The 21,325-nt window shown below is 58.4% G+C and overlaps 2 protein-coding genes across 6 annotated transcripts; both read right to left on the bottom strand.

Moving 5' to 3' along the window:
* Nucleotides 1-794: 794 nt before the first annotated feature.
* Nucleotides 795-12,047, bottom strand: RGS11 (regulator of G protein signaling 11). Of its 2 annotated transcripts, none has more exons than XM_079952282.1 (17): nt 11,961-12,047; nt 11,713-11,809; nt 11,428-11,478; nt 11,194-11,300; nt 10,604-10,655; nt 10,417-10,475; nt 10,234-10,310; nt 10,049-10,130; nt 8,630-8,698; nt 6,522-6,551; nt 5,559-5,620; nt 4,190-4,303; nt 3,901-4,016; nt 3,264-3,351; nt 1,920-2,058; nt 1,738-1,820; nt 795-1,618 (listed from the first exon to the last, which is right to left on the bottom strand). In XM_079952282.1, the coding sequence occupies exons 1-17, from the start codon at nt 12,021-12,023 to the stop codon at nt 1,465-1,467; spliced, it is 1,443 nt and encodes a 480-aa protein (XP_079808408.1). In that variant the 5' UTR covers nt 12,024-12,047; the 3' UTR covers nt 795-1,464. The 2 variants fall into 2 exon arrangements, with proteins under 2 accessions (XP_079808408.1, XP_079808409.1); XM_079952283.1 differs by having other exon boundaries at nt 6,522-6,545.
* A 510-nt stretch (nt 12,048-12,557) lies between these two features.
* LOC307202767 (histone-lysine N-methyltransferase EHMT2-like) lies at nt 12,558-21,288 on the bottom strand. 4 transcript variants are annotated; one of them, XM_079952990.1, is made up of 13 exons: nt 21,210-21,288; nt 20,785-20,828; nt 20,344-20,463; nt 20,041-20,145; nt 18,268-18,422; nt 16,197-16,346; nt 15,935-16,082; nt 15,261-15,338; nt 15,045-15,166; nt 13,785-13,871; nt 13,612-13,690; nt 13,347-13,513; nt 12,558-12,868 (listed from the first exon to the last, which is right to left on the bottom strand). In XM_079952990.1, the coding sequence occupies exons 1-13, from the start codon at nt 21,220-21,222 to the stop codon at nt 12,613-12,615; spliced, it is 1,524 nt and encodes a 507-aa protein (XP_079809116.1). In that variant the 5' UTR covers nt 21,223-21,288; the 3' UTR covers nt 12,558-12,612. The 4 variants fall into 4 exon arrangements, 3 of the variants coding, with proteins under 3 accessions (XP_079809116.1, XP_079809115.1, XP_079809117.1); XM_079952989.1 differs by lacking the exon at nt 21,210-21,288 and adding an exon at nt 21,091-21,186; XR_013832989.1 differs by lacking the exon at nt 21,210-21,288 and adding an exon at nt 21,091-21,186 and having other exon boundaries at nt 12,752-12,868; nt 13,224-13,513.
* Between the last annotated feature and the right edge of the window lie 37 nt (nt 21,289-21,325).

Raw genomic sequence — 21,325 nt, 5'->3', positions numbered from 1 at the left:
GTTTTGACCTATAAAGCCTTAAACGACTCAGGACGGCAATATCTCAAGAACCACCTCTTTCCATATAAACCTACCCGGACCCTGAGATCCTCTTCTGAGGCCCTCCCTGTTTGCCGCCACCTCGAGAAGTCCAGAGGGGGGGTGGCAACACGAGAACGGGGCCTTCTCTGCAGTGGCTCCCCGCCTGTGGAATGCTCTCCCCAGGGAAGTTCACCTGGTGCCTTCACTATACACCTTTAGGCGCCAGGCCTTTGGATGATCCGATTTACATCCTATGCTCTTTTAAAATCTGCTTTTTGTGGGGGGTGGGCTGTTGCGTTGTTTTTGTTTTTGTTAGGTATTTTGTGGTTTTATATCTTGATTTTATTCTGTGAACCACCCTGAGACCCCCGGGTATAGGGCAGTATATAAACTCTATGAAGAAGAAGAGTTGGAAGGGACCCCCCCACAAGGGTCATCCAGCCCAGCCCCCGCAACGCAGAAATGGCACTGTGGGGGTCTCATCCGCTGCCCCCCCCCATTGCAGGCAGTCTAGGCAGGCCACCCCACTCCTTGCAGCTGCCTTGAAGCCAGGCATCTTCCCTGCCCCACACATGGCTGCCCCCTCCCTCTGCTCAAACCCCCACCACCCCCTTTGGGGAAGGAAAGACACCCCGGAGGTTCCAGAATGAGAAGCTTTTGCTCCCCTAGCCCCCACCCCCACCCCTTTCTCCCTGTTGACTGCAAATGCCCCCCCCCCGCCCCCAGTTCTTTGGGTGGAGAAAGGAAGAAAAACTGAGCAGCCCCTAGACAGCTCTGCTGTTCCAACGGGTTTTTATTGTATTCCATCTTTGCAGAACAGAACTTCCAGCAGCTGCAACCTCCTTCACACACCGAACAGGTGCTGGAAGACATCTGGAGGGCTGAGTGGGTGCGGGGGGGGGCGCAGAGCAGAAGAAAGCCCGGCCCTTCTGGCCTTGCACAGCCCCCTCCCCTCAGGCAGCTGCGGGAGCAAAGGACACCCCCACCCTGCTCTGGGACCCATCTGGAGGCCTGGCCAGGGGTGGCATCCCTCACAAACCACTGGAGGACCTGTCGGGGGGGCACACACAAGGCCTTCCACCTCTGGGGTTTTAGGGACAGCCTGAGTCAGTTGTGCATGGGAGGGAGGGGGGCAAGGAACGCTGCTCAGCTGAAGGAGGGGGGCTGGGAGCAGGTGGGCGCTCTAGGCAGGGAGGGGGGCAATTCCTGAGGCAAGAGAGTGTCGGGGGGGGGCAGTGCTCCAAGAAGCAGATAAGGCAGAGGAGGTGATGCGTCTGTGCTGGGCTCCTGCATCATATGGCTTCGTTCCAGTGGGGGGGGGATACAGGAAGGTCAGTTATGAGCATCAGTCGAGGGACGTCCAGGAGAGTCAGCAGGGGGGGAGGCAAAGGGAGGCCTTTCTCCTGCCTGTGTGTGGATGGCAAGGGGAATTGGGGGGGGGTCCTAGGTGCCGCCGTCCTCTTCGCCCCCCTCCTCCACCGGGGCGGGCGGCCCCACTTTGCTCTTGTCTTCGGCCTTTGCCTCATGGTCCCCCGGGGGGGGCAGCAGGGCAGGACTGGGGCTGGAGTGGCGCTGCTTCCGCATGAAAGGAAAGACCCTGCGGGGGGAGAGGAAGGGTCCGGTCTGACACTGCAGAGAGGCAATCTCCCCACAACCCCATGCCAGCACCCTCCCTGAAGTGGGGGGCACTTGCGGGCCCCCTCCCCATCTGCTCACCGCTTCTTCGTCTCCGGGGGAATGACAGCCTCCGCCAGCAGGTTCTTGTAGAGATCGGACTTCAGGAAGCGAGGGTAGGAGTCCTAGCAGGGAAGGGGAAGAGCTCTGGGGTGACTGGGGGGGGGCGACGATGGCCAAGGCAGCCCCAGCCCCGAGCACCCACCCCCAGGATTGCTCCGCACCTTCTTCATCAGCATGTAGATGTGCATTTGGGCGTCATCCATGACGTAGCGGTGGGGGGTCTTAATGCCTTCCAGAGTCCTCTCCATCGTCTTGCTGTCGATGTTCACCCAGCGGGTGGCGCCGGGGGCCAGGAACTGCCTGGAGGGAGCAAGAGCTGCCTTGGCATGGGGAGGGGGCAGAGAGCTCCTGGCATGGGTGGGTGTAGGGGTGCAAATATCCAGAGTGTGGGGGGTCAGGTGAGATTGCTATGAGGAATCATGAAAAATGAAGCAAGCCATTGTGTCCGCGACGAAAGCATGGCGTCGTCTGGGTTTGATTCATTGACAATAGTTTCTGATCAAATCCCACAAGCCTCTCCACCTCTGCCATTTGCTTTCTCTACGCCTGACAGGCACGTATAAGCATTCTGAAACACAGGCCAGTTGCTTCATCAGGCATCCTCAGTACATAAAGTTAATAGGTTACTTTGATGTAGTTTGTTAATCTTTAGATAGATCTTAAGGGCCAGGAAGAGAGTTCACAAGGAGATGGTAAATCCTGCCTCTCCTGTTTATTACCACCGGGGTTTTGCTGAATGCATTCCTCCTTTTATTCTTATTTTATTTACTCTGGACTACTATGCAGGCTCTGGACTACTATGCAGAAATAGTTTCTTTGTAGTTTTAACTTTCAACTTTGTCCCCACGTGGGGGTTTTGAAATGCTCAGAGGAAATCTTATTGGTTCTTATGAACACTGCGTAAAAAGTTCTTTTGTGCATAAAACGACCTGGGCCGAGGGGTGGACAGAGGAGAATTATTATTGGCACCCCTCCCAGAGTCTGGCTGGTCAAGCCTCATGTGTATTTTATTAATCCGAGGCCAATCCTTCCTTGCTTTGGGAACGCTACAGGTGGGCACTGAGCAGAAGTGCCTGTGTGGGGTCTGGGAAACCCAGCTTGGCTTGGAGGTTCAGGTTCCCTTGGGGCTGGGAGGAAGGGAGAGGCGAAGGCTCTGGAGAAGTGCCAAACAGCCCCATTGGAGCCCCCTATGGTGAGAGGCCATCCTGGGCCGGCCCTACCATGAGGCACTTGCTACCTCAGGCGGCCAAGATTGAAGACCAGCAAGCGCAGGGAACTCTGGGTGGGCGAGTGCTTTGCAACCCATCCTGCACCCGCTAAACTCAGCCGCTGCCTTTTGGGGTGCAGCAGAGGAGGCAGAAACAAGATCCGAGGGTCTGCGGAGATTTCGCGCATGGAACGGGACAGGGAGGAGGCTGCTTCTTGCCCTCGGCTTCGGGCAGCAAAACGCCTTGTGCCGGCCATGCAGGCGGGAGCCAGCGAGGGGAGGAGAGCAAGGCGCTTACTGGTAGATGGAGTCCACGATCTCCTCGATCCGGGCCTGCTCCCCATAGCGCAGCTCTTCGCAGGCCTCCCAGAAGCTCAGGTTCTCAGCTGGAGAAGCAGGAGAGGAAGAGGAGAGAGGTAGGAGAAGCTGAAGAGGTGGAGGGCCCCAGGGGAAAGGACGATGGGGGGCAAGTTGGTCTTGCGCTCCCCAGAGGCAAAAGTACATTTCCGAGCAGAAATGAATGTGTTGATGTTGACCTTGAAAGCCCTAAATGGCCTCAGCCCTGTATACCTGAAGGAGCATCTCCACCCCCAGCGTTCTGCCCGGACACTGGGGTCCAGCTCCGGGGGCCTTCTGGCAGTTCCCTCCCTGCGGGAAGCCAAGTTACAGGGAACCAGGCAGAGGGCCTTCTCGGTGGTGGCGCCCGCCCTGTGGAACGCCCTCCCATCAGATGTCAAAGAAATACACAACTATCTGACTTTTAGAATACAGCTGAAGGCAGTCCTGTTTAGGGAAGTTTTTAATGTCTGATGTTTTATTGCATTTTTAATATTTTGTTGGAAGCTGTCCAGAGTGGCTGGGGAAACCCATCCAGATTGGTGGGGTATAAATAAATTGATTATTATTATTATTATTATTATTAAAGCTGGACCTACCACTGAACTCCTTCTTGAGGAACTCCAGGAGCTGCACCCGGCCCAGGCTGTCCCCGATCAGCTCACTGAAGCCAAAGCTCCAGCGCTCCACTCGCAGCTTGGTGGGGGCTGTCACCCTGCAGGCAAGCGGGGGGGGGGGCAGGGTGTAATGCAAGCCCTGAGGGACCCCTGAAAGCCAAGGGGCCTTTCCCCAAAGAGAGAGGTGGGGGGAGGCACAGCACAGACGCTGGCAAGGAGGGGGCCGGGCAGGCATCGGGGGCGCCTCCACCAATTGGGGCAATGCACTTACGTGGGGGCGTTCATGGCCCAGTAGGTGGTGTCGTCTGTGATCCAGGGATTACTGGGGAGGCAGCCGGACATGATGGGATCGTGCGGCACGTATTGCTCGTTGAACTTGAGGTACCTGCAGAGGCAGCATGAGGTGGGGGGTGGGGAGTCAGTGGGGGCCTTCTCTGCTGCCAGGTACAGCAAAGGGGCTAAGCCCACCCTGGGAGCAACAGGCAGAGAGATGCAAGGACCCCCCCCCCCAAAGAAGAAACACGTATGAAATAGGCAACTCACATCACCCAGTAAGGCTGTGGAACCAAGGAATGGGCAGAACCCTGCTCCCCGCCCCCCCACCCCACCTCTCAATCATTATCATAAGCTAAACAAGCTAGAGCCCCACTCTCTTGGGGGCCCCCCAAAAAAATTAAAGAGGAAAAAACTGGATGTACAATTCCAAAATATAAGATAAAAAACAAATAAAACCTACATACAGTGTTTTGTGTTGTGTAGGCTCCTCTGATGTAAGTCACGGGCCAGCCTGCTCCCTAAAATATCACTACTTTGCTCCTTTCTATATATAGGGTGCCTACATTCTGCATGTGCAAATGGCTTTAGATACCTAGGTAAAGGTAAAGGGACCCCTGACTCTGGGGTTGCGGTGCTCATCTTGCTTTATTGGCTGAGGGAGCCAGCATACATCTTCAGGGTCATGTGGCCAGCATGACTAAGCCTATTCTGGCAAACCACAGCAGCGCACGGAAACACCGTTTACCTTCCCACCACAGTGGTACCTATTTATCTACTTGCACTTTGGCGTGCTTTCGGACTGCTAGGTGGGCAGGAGCTGGGAAAGAGCAATGGGAGCTCACCCCGTCGCTGGGATTCGAACCGCCGACCTTCTGATCGGCAAGCCCTAGGCTCTGTGGTTTAACCCACAACGCCACCCGCGTCCCTATTTTAGATACCTATGAGGTCCATAAATTACCATATAGCATTATATTCAACACAAAAGAACAGCGACAAATTGTTGTTGACAAAGGACAGCTGGACATATAAAGGGGCCCATTACTACGGCCTCATCAAACCTCAATCTGGCCCTAGTCACTGTTCTCCCCACCCCCACCCCTTGCCCCCTGCCTTTTAGATTGTAAGCCTGAGGACTGGAAGCGCAACTGCCAAATGTGGCCTGGACGAGGCAACAGTGAGGTGGATTTGTAGCTGGTTCACTGAAGGAACCCAAAGATTGCTCCTTCCTGGTTCCTCGTCCTCCTGGGGGAAAGTGGCCCGTGGGTGCCACCAGCTGGGACCATTGTTGTTCCACCTGCAGAGCCCCAGGTGAGCCCCACCTGCCCCTGGAAGCCCCTGGCCAGCTGGCAGCCGCTGCCACTCACCCTTCCAGGCAGACGGAAGACTTGACCCTTGTCCTGACCATGGCGGCGCGGCAGTAGTGGATCTGCGTCCAAGAGAACGGGGGGGGGGGGGTCAAGGAGCTGCCTGCAACCCCCTCCCACCCACTCACTCCAGCTGGCCCAAGGCATCTCAGCAGCAGCCTCAAGGGCACCTCCTGATCTTGACCTGCGTTGCTCTTGGCCCACCAAGAACTTGGCCCACCTGCCTCCCACATTAACCCTTCAAGAGGTAAGGAGGGTCTCCCCCCCGACCCCCAGAAGGAGCTGCACGCCTGACTGGGCAAACTAGGAAGGAAACAAAACCCTCCCATGTTCCCCAAACTGAGTCTGGAACATGGTTCTCCACCCCCATCATTCAGCCCAGACACTGAGGTCCAGATCCGAGGGTCTTCTGGCGGTTCCCTCCCTGCGAGAAGTGACGTTAGAGGGAACCAGGCAGAGGGCCTTCTTGGTGGTGGCACCTGCCCTGTGGAATGCCTTCCCATCAGATGTCAAGGAAATAAACAACTATCTGACTTTCAGAAGACATCTGAAGACAGCCCTGTTTAGGGATGATTTTAATACTTGATTCTATTTTGAATATTCTGTTGGGAGCCGCCCACAGTGGCTGTGGAAACCCAGCCAGATGTGGGCGGGTTTAAAGAATAATTTTATTATTATTATTATTACTACTACTACTACTACTACTGTCCTCTGGAAGACAGAGCCAGCTTGTTTTCTCCTGCTCTGGAGGGTAGGACCCAAAAGAATGGCTTCAAGTTATAAGGAGATTCTGAAGGTGTTCAACTCCCCTTCCTTGGAGATTTTAAGCAGAGGTTGAATGTCAGGGATGCTTTAGCTGAGATTCCTCCATTTCAGGGGATGGGACAAGGGGGGTCCCTTCCAACTCTACAATTCTGTGATTCCTGTATCCCTTCAGGCCCCCCCCCCCCCCAATAAACTCACCTCCCGTTTGTAATAATCCGTATTCTTTTCCTGGAAAGGGAAGAGGGATAGAAAGAGGTGAGCAAATCTCAGGGGCTGCCTTTGCCTCGCTGCCCCCCTCATCTTCTCAGAGAGGGTCAGACTCCAGGCTTGCTGCTCCCCCCCCCCGGCCTTTCCCTCCCCTTCCCCCCAACTCCCTTTAACTAGAGATGTCCAGAGTTGAAGCAAGAGAGCAAAGCGCCAGGCTCAGACCTCTCCCGATGGGGGCCCCCCCTCCTCCCACCCACTCAAAAGGCAGAATGGGGCTAAGGGACCCTTCCCACCCACCAGCAAGCTGAGCCCCCGCCCCCCCCCCATTCCAGCGGCAAACAGCGAGTTAGTTACATGGCTGTGTTAGTGACTTACGTGGACGGACAGACGGACAAAGCGGCAGACAGAAGAGAAGAAAACAGACCCCAGTGGTCAGTAGGGAGGGGGAGGGAGGGAAGAGGAGCACAGGCAGACAGAGCAATGTGAGACAGAGAGACGGACGCAGCCCGACACCCCCCCCCAGCACAGGGACGAGGGGGGCAGTCCGCACACAAAGGGGGAGACCCTTCCCTCAGTCATCATCGTCCCCCCCCCCTCGTAGCCCTTCTTGGTGGGGATGCAAGGAGGGCCTTCTCGGTGGTGGCTCCTCCCAGGCAACTTTGGAACTCCCTGCCTAGGGAAGCCCAGCTGGCTCCCTCCTCACTGTCCTCCTTGCTCCCTCAGATTTGGGGGAACTGTCTGCTTTTGAGGAAGAGGCTGGTGCTGGCTGCTGCTATTGCCATTATTTGCAGGGTTTTCATAGAATTTATTATATGTACCGTATCGGCCCATATATATATATATAGTTTAATTTTTTTATTTTTTACCAACAACCAAAACACAAACAGTGAAATCCCCCAGGCGGTTGGTGCATTGGGTATACATAATCAATAATAACATATTCAAATCAACCATATGTACAATTTTATATACGTTAACACTCCCCCATACACAAGATTTAACTTTTAACCTTTTAATTGCCCCAGATTGTTCAAACCTACCCAAATAATTCAATATCTTCTCAAACCAATCCTCCTCTTTCTCACTGACCTTAAACCCTTTCATTCTGTGTATCTTCACAGTTAGATATTCTAAAATTATAATATTATTCAGTTTTTTCCTCCATTGGTTCACCCCTAACTCTTCTGCATTTTCCCAATTACTTGCTATAACCTGTCTGGCTGCAGTTACCATCATTTTTACCCATTGACATTCCGCACTTTTTTTTTCCAAATTCCCACTGCAAAGTTAAAAGTGCAGCTTAAATTAATGGCCATACGAAAACTGGCATTTTTTGTGAGATCGCTGCTGAGACAGACAAACGGGAACAGGGGATGGGTGTGAGCACTTGTGGAATTTTAAGGGAGCGGCTTATATTCAAGCATTTTTCTTTTTTCCCCCTTGAATTTTAAAGGTACGGCTTATATTCGAGCCAATACAGTATACTGTTTTACTTCTATCAATGTTTAATTGTTTTTTAACCATCTCCCCATCCCACCACCCCTGGCCAGGTTTATAGCAGTTCTTATTTGTATCTGTGAGCCGCCTTAAGTCCCATTAGGGGAAAAGGTGAAGTATGAATAATCATATTAATATTATAATCTGCAAAGCTGGGGGGGGGGGCTGCCGAGGGGGCGAAGGGAGCCAGGGCGACAGGCACCTTCCAGAAAGAGAAAAGTCAACACAGAGGCACATCCTCACCCAAGAGGAACCCCTAGTGGGGTCAGGCACAGGTGGGGGTTGCCTGCCCCACCCTGGGCTGGCCAACTCACCCACTGCAATGGGGGAGCAGGGAAGCCAGAGACAGGCATTGCTCTACCACCAAGCGAAAGCAGGCGGTAAGGCTGGCACAGAGGGTGCCCCCCACCATTGGTGAACAAGAGGCAGGTGTGCTGGGGGCATTGCTGGGAGCCAGCAAGCCATGCCAGAGGCTCTGATGCAGCTGCAGCAGCTGCCCAGGGAGAGCTGGGGCACAGAGCCCAGGGCAAGGGTGGCCCAGCAGTGTGCCCATCTCTCCCCACTGCCCCCCAGATCCGCCACCACCCCCCTCCTGCACTCACCAGCTGGACTCGGGTGCTCTGGCAGTTCCTCCTCTCCGGCCCTCCCTCCATCACGTTCAGGCTGCCAGGCTGCAAGCAGGAGAGGCTGGATTTTACCCTTCCCTCCCAGAGCGGGATGCCCACCCTGCGCCCGGGCAAGCGGGGCTCCAAGTTCCCGCTCTGCCACTAACCTGGAGGTGCCCTGGGGGTGCAGGATAAACCCTAGGCCTGCCTCCCGGGGCGAGAGGGGTCAAGGAGGGGCCTCAGGGGCCTCCTCTGCTCTGGACCCAGATGCCCCCGGGCAAGGGAGGCCAGCACTTGAGAAGGAGGAGGAGCTCACTGCCCAGGAGATGCCCACGCCATCCCCTCTGCAATGCCACTCTGGCTAGAAGAACAGGGCAGTGGGAGGCGGCAGCTGAGGTGGCTGGGAAAGGGAGCCAGTAAACTGGTGTGATACCTATTAGTAATAACAGCCATATAGGTCAAGGACCCCTGGATGGTTAGGTCCAGTCAAAGGTGACTATGGGGTGCAGGGCTCATCTTGCTTTCAGGCCGAGGGAGCCGGCGTTTGTCCACAGACAGCTTTTCAGGTCATGTGGGCAGCATGACTAAACCGCTTCTGGTGCAACGGGACACCGTGACGGAAACCAGAGCACACAGAAATGCTGTTTACCTTCCCACCACAGCGGTACCTATTTATCTACTTGCACTGGTGTGCTTTCAGACTGTTAGGTTGGCAGGAGCTGGGACAGAGCAATGGGAGCTCGCCCAGTCATGGGGATTCGAACTGCCAACCAGCAAGCCCAAGAGGCTCAGTGGTTTAGACCACTGTGCCACCTGCATCCCAAAAAGCCATACAAACCCTCCCTGTTCATGGGCAGTCTGCCCCTAAACACCAATTGCTAGGGGTCGCGCTGTTCAGCTCATGCCCCACTTGTGCAGGGCCATCTTTAGCAGATGCGCCGCCGGGGTGCAAATATCTGCCCAGCATCCCCAAATTACCATGGATAGCGTTGGGGTGGCCGTAGCTGCGCACTGCCAGCCATTGGGGGGGGCAGAACTCTCCCCCATGCCGCTGCAGGAGAGCAATCCCCGCAGAGGCGTGGGAGGGAAGCTGCGAGCCCGCTGGCCATATGGTTGGTGGGGCGCAGCTGGCGGGCATGCAGGGGAAAGGGAGGCCGCGGGGAAAGCCGCACAGCTGCCCCACTTGCTGGGGTGCCCCTGGGAGGCCAGCGCCCTGGCGTGTCGCACCACTAAGCCCTATGGGAAAGACGGCTCTGCACTTGTGGGCTTCTTGGGGGGCATCTGCCTGGCCTAGAAGGGCCTTTGGTCCCCTGACCCCCATGTGGCCCTGCGAGTTAGGAGAACAGTGGGGCTGGCTGCCTCCTGCAAGGGCAGCAGCTTCTCTCAGGCTGGGCTGCCTCCCCTTCCCCGCCTCACCGGGGGCCTGTTGACGAGCCAGTAGGCCTGTTCCTGGCACTCGATGACGATCCGGTCGCCTTTCCGCCGCTGCTTGGCTGCCCTGGGGGCGTCAAGAGGAGGGAAGGACAGAGTTTCAGGGCCTCTGGCTTCCCAGCCCCATGCCCCACATGGCTGCCACTTCCTCCTGCCCCCCACATACTCACCGGAGCTGCTCTCTAGCCTGCATAACGACAAAGTCCCAGGTGTGGTTGATCCTTTTGTGCAGCTGGTTGTAATCTTCCTGCAGGGGATACCGTCATTCCAGAAGAGGGGAGCCAGGAAGCATGAAGAGGGGGCTGCATTCCCCCCTCCCACCTGCCCCCATCCACCATGCCCCCCCCCTTTACCTTCTCATGCTCAATGAGCTCTCCCTGCTTACGGATGTTCTTCTTGGCCAGGTAGATGGCTGGAAAAGGGAGGGTCTGCCGTTGGTCAGGGAACCTGGTTGGGGGTTCCCCCACTGCCTGGGGTCAAGCTGCCCAGAGGACAGGGACTCCCTGGGCTCCTGGGGGGCCCCAGAAAAGCAGCTCTCACCATAATCCAGGTCTGTCGCTGGCCACTTGGTGCTCATCCAGAAATAGGGGGTCTGCGGAGCACAGAGAGAGAGGCCGGATTAACTATGAACCGAAAGCAGCACCTGCCAAGGGCATCATCGAAAGAGGGCACCACAGACATCTCCCACTGCCGGATTTACCACGGACTTTGCAGTTAGAAAAAGTATGGGATTCCCTCCCCCCCCCAAAAAAAATGTAAATAAAGTATATAAAAATAAATACTTTTTCCCATCTGACTGTAGGTTTTGTTTCATTTCGAAAAACAAAAATCTATTCTGCAGTTTATTATAGTTTATATTTTGAATTAGATATCTGTGGGGGCACCCAAATCTTCCAAGCGCTTAGGGCCTCTAGAGATCTTAACCCGGCCCTGCCTGGTTGGGGGGAGCGGGGCAAGAGCCATCCAAGCCCCTTTGGCCTGCAGAGGCGGCGCTGCTCCACCCCCAAGGTCCTCCTGGCAGGGGGCTGCCCTATGCAGACGGCGACTCTGCGCCCCCAGGCTTCCCGGAGCCTGAGAGAAGGACCGCCCCCCTCCACCTCCTCCGTTCCCAGAGATGCTGGCCGACCCACCTGGAAGCGGTAGGGCGTCTCGTCGACGCGCAGGGCGAGGCTGCGCGGCTCCTTCAGCGGGTAGATGTAGCCGTGCTTCACGATCAGCTTGCCCAGGTGCAGGGACTCTGCGGGAAGGATGAGGGTCGTGAGCAGCCCCCCGCCCAGCCGCCCCCCGGCACATCAGACCGCCCGCAGCCGCGCCCGCGAGCAGCTCCGCGGGGCGCGGCAGAGCTTTGCGCAGCGGCGACTCACCCTCTTCCGAGAGGCCGTATTTCTGGAGGAGCCACTCTACGATGTCGTATCCTGCGGGGAGAGCGAGCCCCCCGGTCAGCAGGGAGCCCGGCGCCGCCCGCCCCCACCGGCCCCGTCATTGCTGGGGCGCCCCGGCGGGGCTCAGACCGGCCCTCCCTCTCCATCCATCCAGAAGCAGCTTGGCGCAGCCGCCGCCGCCGCCGCCGCGCCGAGATCCCCGCGGGAAGCGCGCTGCCGGGAAGGCGGAGGGGCGGCGGGGCGCGCCATCGGGGGAGACTCACTCACCGGTCATGGCGTGCGGGATGACCGTGAGCAGGAGGCGTTGACTGCGCAGCTTGATGCCCATGTCCGGGTCCTGCATGCCCAGCACCACGCGCTCCATCTGCGGGGCGGCAGCCGCTCAGACCCAGACCCGCTGGCTCCCGGAGGGGCAGCGGGGGGACCCGGGGCTCCCCACCCCTCCCCGCCGCCCCCGGGGCTGGCGGAGACCCAAGGCAACCTCCGACGCCCCCCGCCCGCCCGCCCCCACCCACCTTGGCCAGGCAGGGCAGCTGCAGGCGCGGGCTGCCCCCCGGGCGGAGCGCGCTGATGGTCATGGCGGCGGCCCCGGAGCGGCCGGGCTGCTGCAGGCGGGCGGCGGCGGCGCCAAGTGGCCGCTTCTGCGGCGGGGCACCGTCGTCGGGCCGGAGGCCGGGCGGCTCTCGGCTGCCCCCTGCTGGCCTGCGCCGCCAGCCTTCCACCTGGTGCCCGGTGCCTCTGCGCGCGTGCAGAGCGCGGCAGCGGGTTGCGGCCAACCCGGGGAAGCGCCCGGTCCGGCTCCTTCAGGTCTGCGCGGGGCAGGGGCGGGTCGAGAAGCAGCAGCCCGGCGGGGGAGTCCCTTCCCTCCTTTGGCCCAGGCGGGGGCTCCCTCGGCCGGACCGCTGAGTGGACCAGACGGTGCGGACAAGAGCAGAGGGGTTCCAGTCTTGGGTCGCCGCCGCCATCCTTCCCGGCTCCTCATTTGCACTTCGGGGCCGCTTTTGCAGAAAGCTCGTTCCAAGACTCTTCCGTGCGAAGGAGCCTCCGCTCCCTCGCCCACTTCTCCCTGCGGAACCCGGCCCCCGACGCAGCAATCAGGCCCGAGACAGGCGGCTGGCTTCGGCTCTTTATTGGGAGGGATCAAGACAGGGGTTGGGGTCCGCGCGGCTAGCGCAGGGGGCGCCGTCGGGGCCGCGCAGAGCGGCGCGGGGCCGTCTTCAGCGGGCTGCTCCGCGCGGATTTGCGCGAGAAGCCGCGGAGCGGGTAGGACGTGGAGGTGCCCAGGCCGGGGTCTCCCGCGGCGGCGGCGGCGGCGTCTGCCGTTGGCCCTTCCCTCGACGGCCGGTATCTGCAGCCGGGCGACTTGCACAGGCAAGCCCAGCGGCGGCCCTTCGCCTCCCAGAAGCGCTCGCCGTAGTCGAACCTGCGAGGGGCAGAAACGCCGCCGAGTGAAGACGGGGCGCCCGCTCCTCGCCGGGGGCAAACTGGGCCCCTCCCTCCGCCCCCAATCCGGCAGGAGATCAGAGGACGCTCCGGGACCGGCTGTTGCCACCCCAGCTGCTGCTGCAGCCAAAGTGCTGCTCTGTTCAAGAGGGGTGGGATATCAGGAGCGGAGCAGGCAGAGAGTCACGTCTCCTGCGGTTGCCAGGCGCCCATTCGGGAGTGGCTGAAGCCCCCGGGAGGCCACCAGCAGGTGGCGCCAGAGCCAATGACGGGCGAAGCTAAGTGGCTTGGCTCCAAGCAGCGCCTCCTCCCAGCTGAGTCTTGCAAGGGCAAACCTGAGACTGAAGTCCGAGAAGCCCCCCCTCCTCCTGGCTGGTTGCAAGTCCAGGGGGCAGGCATGGAGGTGGGGGCCCCTTCACCCCACGGCAGCCCCCTTTCTCTCCGGCAGCACCACCTACGCCAGCTCTTCGCCCGCCTGGATGGCCCGGGCGCTGAAGAAGGCGATGCCCGGGATCTCGTGCCCCACGACCACCGGCAGAGCCACCAGGTTGGGCTGGCACGAATGGTTCAGGAAGCGGCCCACGCTGCCGTAGAAGCGCCCGTCCAGGCAGCACTCGGGGCCCGCCTGCGGGGAGAGGGGGGCATCGCTGAGCTCCAGTGCCCCACCCCCCGGGAAGGGGGCACAAATCCCTCCCGCCCCCCAAGTGGAGGCAGAGATGTCACCTGCATGTCCACCACGAAGGAATAGGCGGCGTCCTCTCGCTGGGCAGCCTCGGCGCTGGAAATCAGCTCCCCAAAGTACCTGGCGGGGAGGAAAGGGCCATGAGGGGTTGTTTTGGGGGGGGATTGCCTGGACTCAGTCCCTCTCTTCACCCCCCCCCCTCCCCGGGACTTACTGGCAAAGGAAGGCTCCTCGGGGCACCTCCTGCATCGTGCGCACTGCCCAGCCCTTGCCTGGCACCCGGTACAGCTGCAGCTGCGTCCTGCGGATGAGAGGGTGCTGGGGCCCACCTCGGGCAGCGGGAAGCGGGACCCCCACCGGGCACCAGAGGGGCGAGGGGGGTTGTGGGGCGAGAAGAGAAGCAGGCAAGCAAGAGTCCCAAGGGCGGGGTGGCAAGCGGGGTTGTTTTTTTAAGGGGGCGACTTGGGTGGGCTGGCACGGAGGGAGAGCCAAGTGGCGAGGGGGGTGGGCTTCGCCACTTGGCTCTCAAGTATTTCTGCCCCTATGAAAGTGGGAGCGGTTGAGCGCGCAAAGCGCGGTCTCCTTAATGGAAGAGAACAAAGGGTCCCCTCGCGGAAGCAGGAATCTGGAAAGGGGCTGCTCGTAGAATCACAGAATGGCAAGGTTGGGAGGGACACCAGGGGTCATCTAGCCCAACCCCCTGCCATGCGGGAGTCCAAACCAATTCACCCCTGATGGGCGGCCATCCAAGCTCTGCAGAAGAACGTCCTCGGAAGGAGAGGCCGTTGACACCATCATGTGCCATTTGGCCAGGGGGCAAAGGAAGAGGGTGCCAAGGCATCTGATCCAGGCTGGTGGGTGCTCCTGCCCAGTGGTAGAAATTAGCCAGGCACCGGACACATTTTGCGACGGGCGACGGTGCCACTTGCGACCACATGGAGATCTCTAGGCACCAGGTTGGTATCGCTGACCTGCCCACCTGGCTGGCCCCTCCAACTTTCTTAAGCAGTTCAGCAGAAGAGCTTATTCAGGCATAGGCAAACTTCGCCCTCCAGATGTTTTGGGATTACAATTCCCATCATCCCTAGCTAACAGGATCAGTGGTCAGGGATGATGGGAAGTGTAGTTCCAAAACATCTGGAGGGCCAAGTTTGCCTATGCCTGAGTTTATCCATTGCATCTGTCTACCATCTTTTTCTCTAAGGACTCCATGGTTCACCCCCCCTCCTCATTTGATCCCTACAACGACCCTGCGAGGTCGGCTAAGAGGCTGTGACTGACCCAGTGAGCTTCATGACAGAGTGCGGATTCGAACCCTGATCTCCCAGGTCTTCGTCTGACACTCTCACCACTACACCCCACTGCCTTCCTGAAGGCACTCCACTTCTGCTGTGGGGCAGCTCCATATATTAAGTCGGTAAACTGAGGAGGCCGGGGAGCCCGCAGGCCCCTGGCCCAGGGAAAGGGGGCTCACCTGAGGCCCCTCTGCGCCACCCGGTTGGGGCAGGATCTGGCGCAGGAGCAAAGCATGTGGCACTCGTAGATGGGGCCCGCCTCGGCTGCGCTGCCGGCCGCGTCTGGTGCCAGCCGGCCATCCTGGACCACAAGAGGAGAGAAACGGCCGGCTGGCCCTCAGTGGCTCCGGCTGACCTCCCCGCCTGACCCCAGGAAGGGCAGGAGCGGCTCTCACCGGAGTGTACCAGGAGCGCAGGCTGCGCTCGACACACGGGCAGGTGGGCGCAGAGCAGGAACTGGCGCACTCGCAGCGCTGAAAGAAGGCGGCAAGGCGGTCAGGCGACTCGGGGGTCACGCTCAGCCCCCGACCAGGCCCCCAGAGGGCACTCTGCAGCCCCAGCTTAAAGGCAGACGCCTAATTCATTATTATTTCTTTTTATTACTCTTTTGCTTCGGCGGTCCTCTGCAGGGAGCCAGCCCTGGCAGAGTCCCGCCGGATCCTCCCTCTCAAGCCACCTGCGCTGGGTATCCTCAAGGCTCCCGGTGCCGGAAACAACGTCAGCAGGAGCAGCATCACTTCTCTGCAGCATTCGCCAACCTGGCGCCCTCCACGGGGTACTGAGGACAGACCCTGTCAGCCCCGGATCGTCCAAAACATGAGATTTGTTGGGTTTGGGAGGGCGCCAGGTTGGCAGAGGATGCCTTCAAACAGCACAAGGAGGCCTGAAGGGTCAAAAAACAGCCCTGCGTAATGTCCCTGGTTTGGAGGGCGGCTCCGAAGATGCCCCAGAGTTGTAGGGCGTCTGGATGGATGGGGGGGCTTCCCTGCCCAGCCAGCAACTTCAGCCCCTCCGATTCAGCCTGGGGCACAGAAGAGGGGCGGGCGGGCGGACGGACGCTGCCCCTCACCTGACTTCTGCCCCAGCCCGTCGCTGGGAGCGCCGCCGAGTCCGACACAAAGTTCTGCGTGACGTAGAGGAAGGCTCCGGGGGCCGGTTCCTCGTCCACCCCGTTGACGCAAGGGATGGGGACTTGCTCCAAGCCCCGGGAGATGTCTCTGGGGGCGACAGGAGCGGCCGCTGAGCCCCAGCTGCAGCCCGGTCGGAGGGAGGGAGGGAGGGAGGGAGGGAGGGGGTCCCGCCCCAGCCCAGCCGCCCCGGGGGCCGCTCACCTGCAGAGGAGCCTCTCCGTCGGCTGGGGGGGCCGCGCAGAGGCCGCCTCCAGGGCCCGCCAGGAAGGGGAGCTGGCCTTGCAGCACTGCAGAGCCACTCGGCCGGCTCTGTTCTGCAGGGAGACTTGGGCGCCGTGGGCAAGAAGCAGGCTGTGGGACGCAAAGAGGGGCAGCTGAGCACCCTGGGGGGGGGGAGCCCCCAAGTCCCCCAGTCAGATGCTGGAGCACCAAAGAAGGACTAAGAAGGGCCCAGACAGGAGCCCCGGGGAGAACCTCGGGGGGGGGGGTGTTCCTTTGCTCTCTCTCCATACATACCCCCCAGTGGAAGCCTCTTGCTGCCTTCTCCTCTAGCCAGGCTTCCCCCCCCCCAGACCTCCCTCCTCTCCCACTGCAACTCCTGACTCCCTGGGGGGTCGGCTAGGTTGACCCCCACATCCTTCCCACCTGGCTCAGAGTAGCTAGGACCCCGCCTGCCTGCCTGCCTCTGTGCTCCTCCACTGCTCTCTCTTGGGGGGAGTATAGATGCCGCGAGAGGATATACAGTACTGGCCTGAATATAAGCTGCACTTTCTTTTTGCCAAATTCCGACCGTGAAAAGTTAAAAGTGCGGCTTAAATTCGCGACCTTACAAAGATTGACTTTTACGATATCGCTGCTGAAACACACATATGGTCAAAATGTTTTCTTGCCGATTTGCAAGCTTGAGACTGTTGTGCAATCAATTCTAATGCCATTCATAGCTTTCCCCGAATTTTACAGTGCAATATTGGTTTTTTATTTGCATTTACGGTGCTATGGACAGGTGTTTAACCCACTTGCCAGTCCTCCCTAGTACCCACAGGATTTTCTTGTACATCTGCCATTTACAGGTGTGAGTGCGGCTTATATTCAGGTATTGTCTTTTTTTCCCCTCTCCCCCCCTTGAATTTTAGGTGTGCGGCTTATATTCAGGCCAATACGGTATTTGTTATATATTATCCTTCCTTCCTCAGGTTTGTGAGTTCAGCAGGGTGTCATTCCTTTGCGGCTTAAAAGGGAAGCTCAGATAGGCTGCTTTGAGCCTTTTTGATGCAGGAATCCAGGATGCTTCAAGGCGGAAGGTCAGACTCAGCAGATGCTCTCACAGTTCTGGCTAGGTGGAAAGTGAAAAAAGAGAGGAAGAGCCCAGGCAGGTTGGAGGAGATACAGAGCTGGGCCCCCTCCCTCTCCGGGCACAGCGGGAGCACCTCTCACTGCAGAGTCCTCTCTAGCAGGCTAGAGCTTCAGCGCCTCTCATGTGCCAGCCTAGCAAAGCATGAGCGTCTGCTCTGCACTGCTCTTTCAATATCCCACCCTGCACAGCCAGGCTAAGGGAGAGGCGGGTGCTGACCTCTCGTCTCCTCGCCAAGGGCACAAGGGAGCTTCTGGGCGATGGCTGCTTCTCCTCCGCAGCCAAGCTCTGGGCCTGGCTAGGGGCTGTGGGATGTAGCAGTCAAATACAACATTTCCTGTTTGCCCAGAGTGGACACACAAGGGGGTGTTACTCCAGTGCCAGGAGGACTTCCTGCCACACCTGTCTGGAGCATCCTTCCCCTGCGTGTGACCAGGTAGGTGAGTGTGACCCCGGGAGACCCCATAAAAGAGCTGGTCATGCAGCCATCTTTCTCTTGATCTTTCTCTTGATGCTGCTCTCTTGATATCTTTTGCTGTCTGCTGGCTCTCAGCCAGCAGCGCATGGGCTCAATCCCCATATGGGATGAACCCACACTCTCTTCTGTAACTACAAGCTAAAGACTGCCTTCAGGATCATACTGTGAACTGAATGTAAGTAAACTCCTTGTTACTTTTAAGAGAAGACTGTTGTGTCTTTATTCTTTTAAAGAGGGAATTAAAGGGGAATTTAGCAGGAACAAACCCAATCTGGACAAGCCAGACTGGATTGCTTAACTCAAGAGATTCTAATGAATCTACAAACTTCCTGCAATATTCAGGGGAATGTACTCGCATGAGTGAGGAAGGATAATATTTAATCTATATATCCTCTCCTACTGTCCATAACATTCCCACATGGGCAGGGGAGACCCTCACTCACACGAGACACTCGTAGCGCCTCTCCTGGGCCGCCAGGTGCAGGGGGGAGTCGCCTTGGCCATTCAGCGCATCCACATCAGAGCCGGCGTCCAGCAGCATTCTGGCGATGGAGGGGCTGCCGACATACACCGCCCAGTGCAGACAGAGGTTCCCTTCCTAAGGAGGGAAGGGGGGTGGGCAGCAGAGAGAATGGGGTGAGCTGAGCTGGGGGGGCCCTTGGCCAAGCACCTCCCAGGCCACCCTCGAGGGGTTGTGTGACTCTGCAAGGTTTGCTGCCTTTCTCCACAGGGGAGCAGCCTGTGGACCCCAGGGCCCCCACAGCCTGCTGCCCCCAGGATCCTCCAGGCAGGAGGACCTGTGCCTGGCACAAGTGAGCAGCAGCCTTCCCTTGCAGCCTCCCTGCCTGCCTCTGGTTGCAACACACAGTCACACACAGCCTCTCCTTGGTCAGCCCCACAAGGTGCCCCCAGCTTCCTCACTGGCTGGCAGAGCCCACCCCCTCCAGTGCCCAGGGACAGAGCAAGCCGATCAGGCGACTGGGGCAGTGCGCCTGCCATGTGCCCAGGAGCGGGGCCAGCTGGGGCAGCACACTCCATGGGGCCTCCAAGGAGTCTGCCTGCCTCCTCTTAGCCGCCCTACAGCCGAGGAAGAGGCAGTGGGTGGACCATTTGGGTGAGTGCCGCCCGGCCTTTTGTCACCCCCCTCAGTGGTGACACCCGGGGTGCCCCCCCACTCCTTCCTCCACCCCTGCCAGTGCCGTGGCATCGCGTGGCAGTATGCCAGCAGGGAACGTGTGCCTGTGAGAGCCGCTTGTCCACACTGGCAGCCCAGCCCACTTTGGAGATTCCCCGCTCAGCTCTGGCCTCTTCCTACCAACCGGGGCAGATCTACTAAGAAAGGAACAAAGCTTCAGCTTCTGGGCCGGAGGGGCCCCAGAAGCCACTTTAGTCCACATGGCTTAATTTGGGGGACCCCATTTGAGCCACATGATGGAGGCCAATTGCTTTGCCTCAAATTGATTAATTTTTTGTTGTGTATATATCAACCAACACAAAGTCTGAGAGTAAGGAGCACAGTTCTGACGAAAGAAGAATGGCAGACAAAATTAATGGATTATGCAGAATTAGATAAAATGACAGGAAGGATTCGAAACCTGCGGGACCAGAGATTTACAGCAGATTGGAAGAAATATACGTTTTATTTGAAGAGCAACTGTAATCAACAAATTACGCTAGTAGGTCCACAAGAAGTTTTGTAAGGAGAAATGTATGAAGCATTGCAAATTAGAGAAAGAATAGTGATGTTAGTTATGAGTTAAAAGTAATTGCGGAAGTGAGAAATGTATATTTAGTGATTAGATTGGAAAATTTTCAGATGAGATTGATGGAAGTCCAAAAAAATTTAATATATAAGATGTTCAAAATATGTTTAATTATTGTTGAAAATAATATGTTGAAAATTAATAAAAAGATATAAAAAATAGAGTAAGTAGCACAGATGTTGTAAGGGAGGAAGGAAGGGGAAAGTTGGCTGCTCTGCTGTAGCTCATGTAACTCTCTCCTCCCCCCCCCCCTTCTAACAGACCTCCTTCTGGTTGCAAAGGGGCCTCCATAGCAGTTTAACTTCAGGGCCCCCAAATTGTAGGTCCATCACTGCTCCCAACTGGTCTTCTGTCTGGGTGGGCAATAGGGAGTGCATACCCCCACCCCAATTCATTCCTCTCCCCCCCCCAGGGGTCCAGCCTCGCAGCGCAATCGGAGGGCGAATTCCTCACGTGATCCCGCACAGCTGGGTCTGCTCCTTGGGCCAGCAGGAGCTCCACCAGGCTCTCGTGTCTGTACTCCGTGGCCCAGAAAAGGGGCGTCCGGCCACTGGCGTCCTGGAGAGCGAGGGGGAAGCCAAGAGAGCAGCCGTGGGGTGGGCCTTGTGCAGGCGAGGGGCCTTGGAGGGGGGCAAGGAGTCATCTCCCCCCATCACAGGCACATCCCAGCCCTCCCACCAAGGGAAGAGGGTCCACCACAGCCTGTGGGGCAGGGGGGGCCTCCAACCCATCCTCTGCAGCCTCTGGCGGACCTACCTGGCTGTTGAGGGCCTCTGGGTCCTGGGCAAGGAGCTGGCGGGCCGTGTCGCAGTGGCCCTTCCTGGCCTCCATGTGCAAAAGGGGGTCTGTGGCCCCCACCTCATCCTCCTCATCCACCTGCAGGCAGGAAGCAACCGGTCTCCCAGCAGCCTCTGCCCCCCTGCCCTGGCCCTCCCCACAAAGGGGTCGTCCTGGCTGAGAGTGGCCCAGCCCAAGGGAGTCTGCGGGACCCCTTCTCCTCCTCACAGAGGGTCAAGGCCAGAGACCTGGAGAATCTGCTTTGCTGGGCAATGGAGCAGACGGCCCTGGGTCAGGGAGATGGAGGCTCCCCTCTTGCCCAGCAATGTGGGGAGGGAGGGAGGGAGGGAGGGAGGAAGCCCCCCATCAGGGACGTCAGCAAGCACCCCAAGGGGGTCTCTGCCCAGAAGCATTCCTTACCTGTCTTTCAGAGGGGGCTTCGCCAGGCCCCAAACCTCTACTCTCTGTGGGGAAAGGGTTAATACAACATGCAGTTAGCTTGATGCTGGCTGGGGTGCAAAGTTGAATAAAATTTGGGGGGGATAAGCCCCATCCAATATAATCAATCACAAGATGCATTGCATGTGCACCATTTGAATGGCAATGCCCATCAACTTTGGGGAGGGGTCTGGCCCCCTCAAATATGTTATTGGGGAGGCCAAAGGGACCTCAGCCAATAGGAGTTGGCTCCTACATTGGGGGGGCGAGCACTTGAGAAACACACACTTCTTGGAGGCCGCTCACTATGTTCCTCAGTTTCCTTTGCTCTCCCCGCCCAGAGAATAAGCCCCCCACTCTGTGCCAAGATTCCCATTTCCAACCCCTCCCCACCAAGCCTGCCTCACCGCTGAGCCCCATGGCAGTGCCACTCTGCGTGGGCAGCAGCCGTTGGGGTGGAATTCAAACAATGCCTGGAGCAGGGTGGGCATTCCATGGAATGGCGCTGCGTCCGGCCAGGACC

This window comes from Podarcis cretensis, assembly GCF_951804945.1.
Source record: "Podarcis cretensis genome assembly, chromosome: 14".
Taxonomy (NCBI): Eukaryota; Metazoa; Chordata; class Lepidosauria; order Squamata; family Lacertidae; genus Podarcis; species Podarcis cretensis.
Note: the sequence above shows the minus strand (reverse complement) of the source record. Positions and strands in the feature narration are given on the sequence as shown.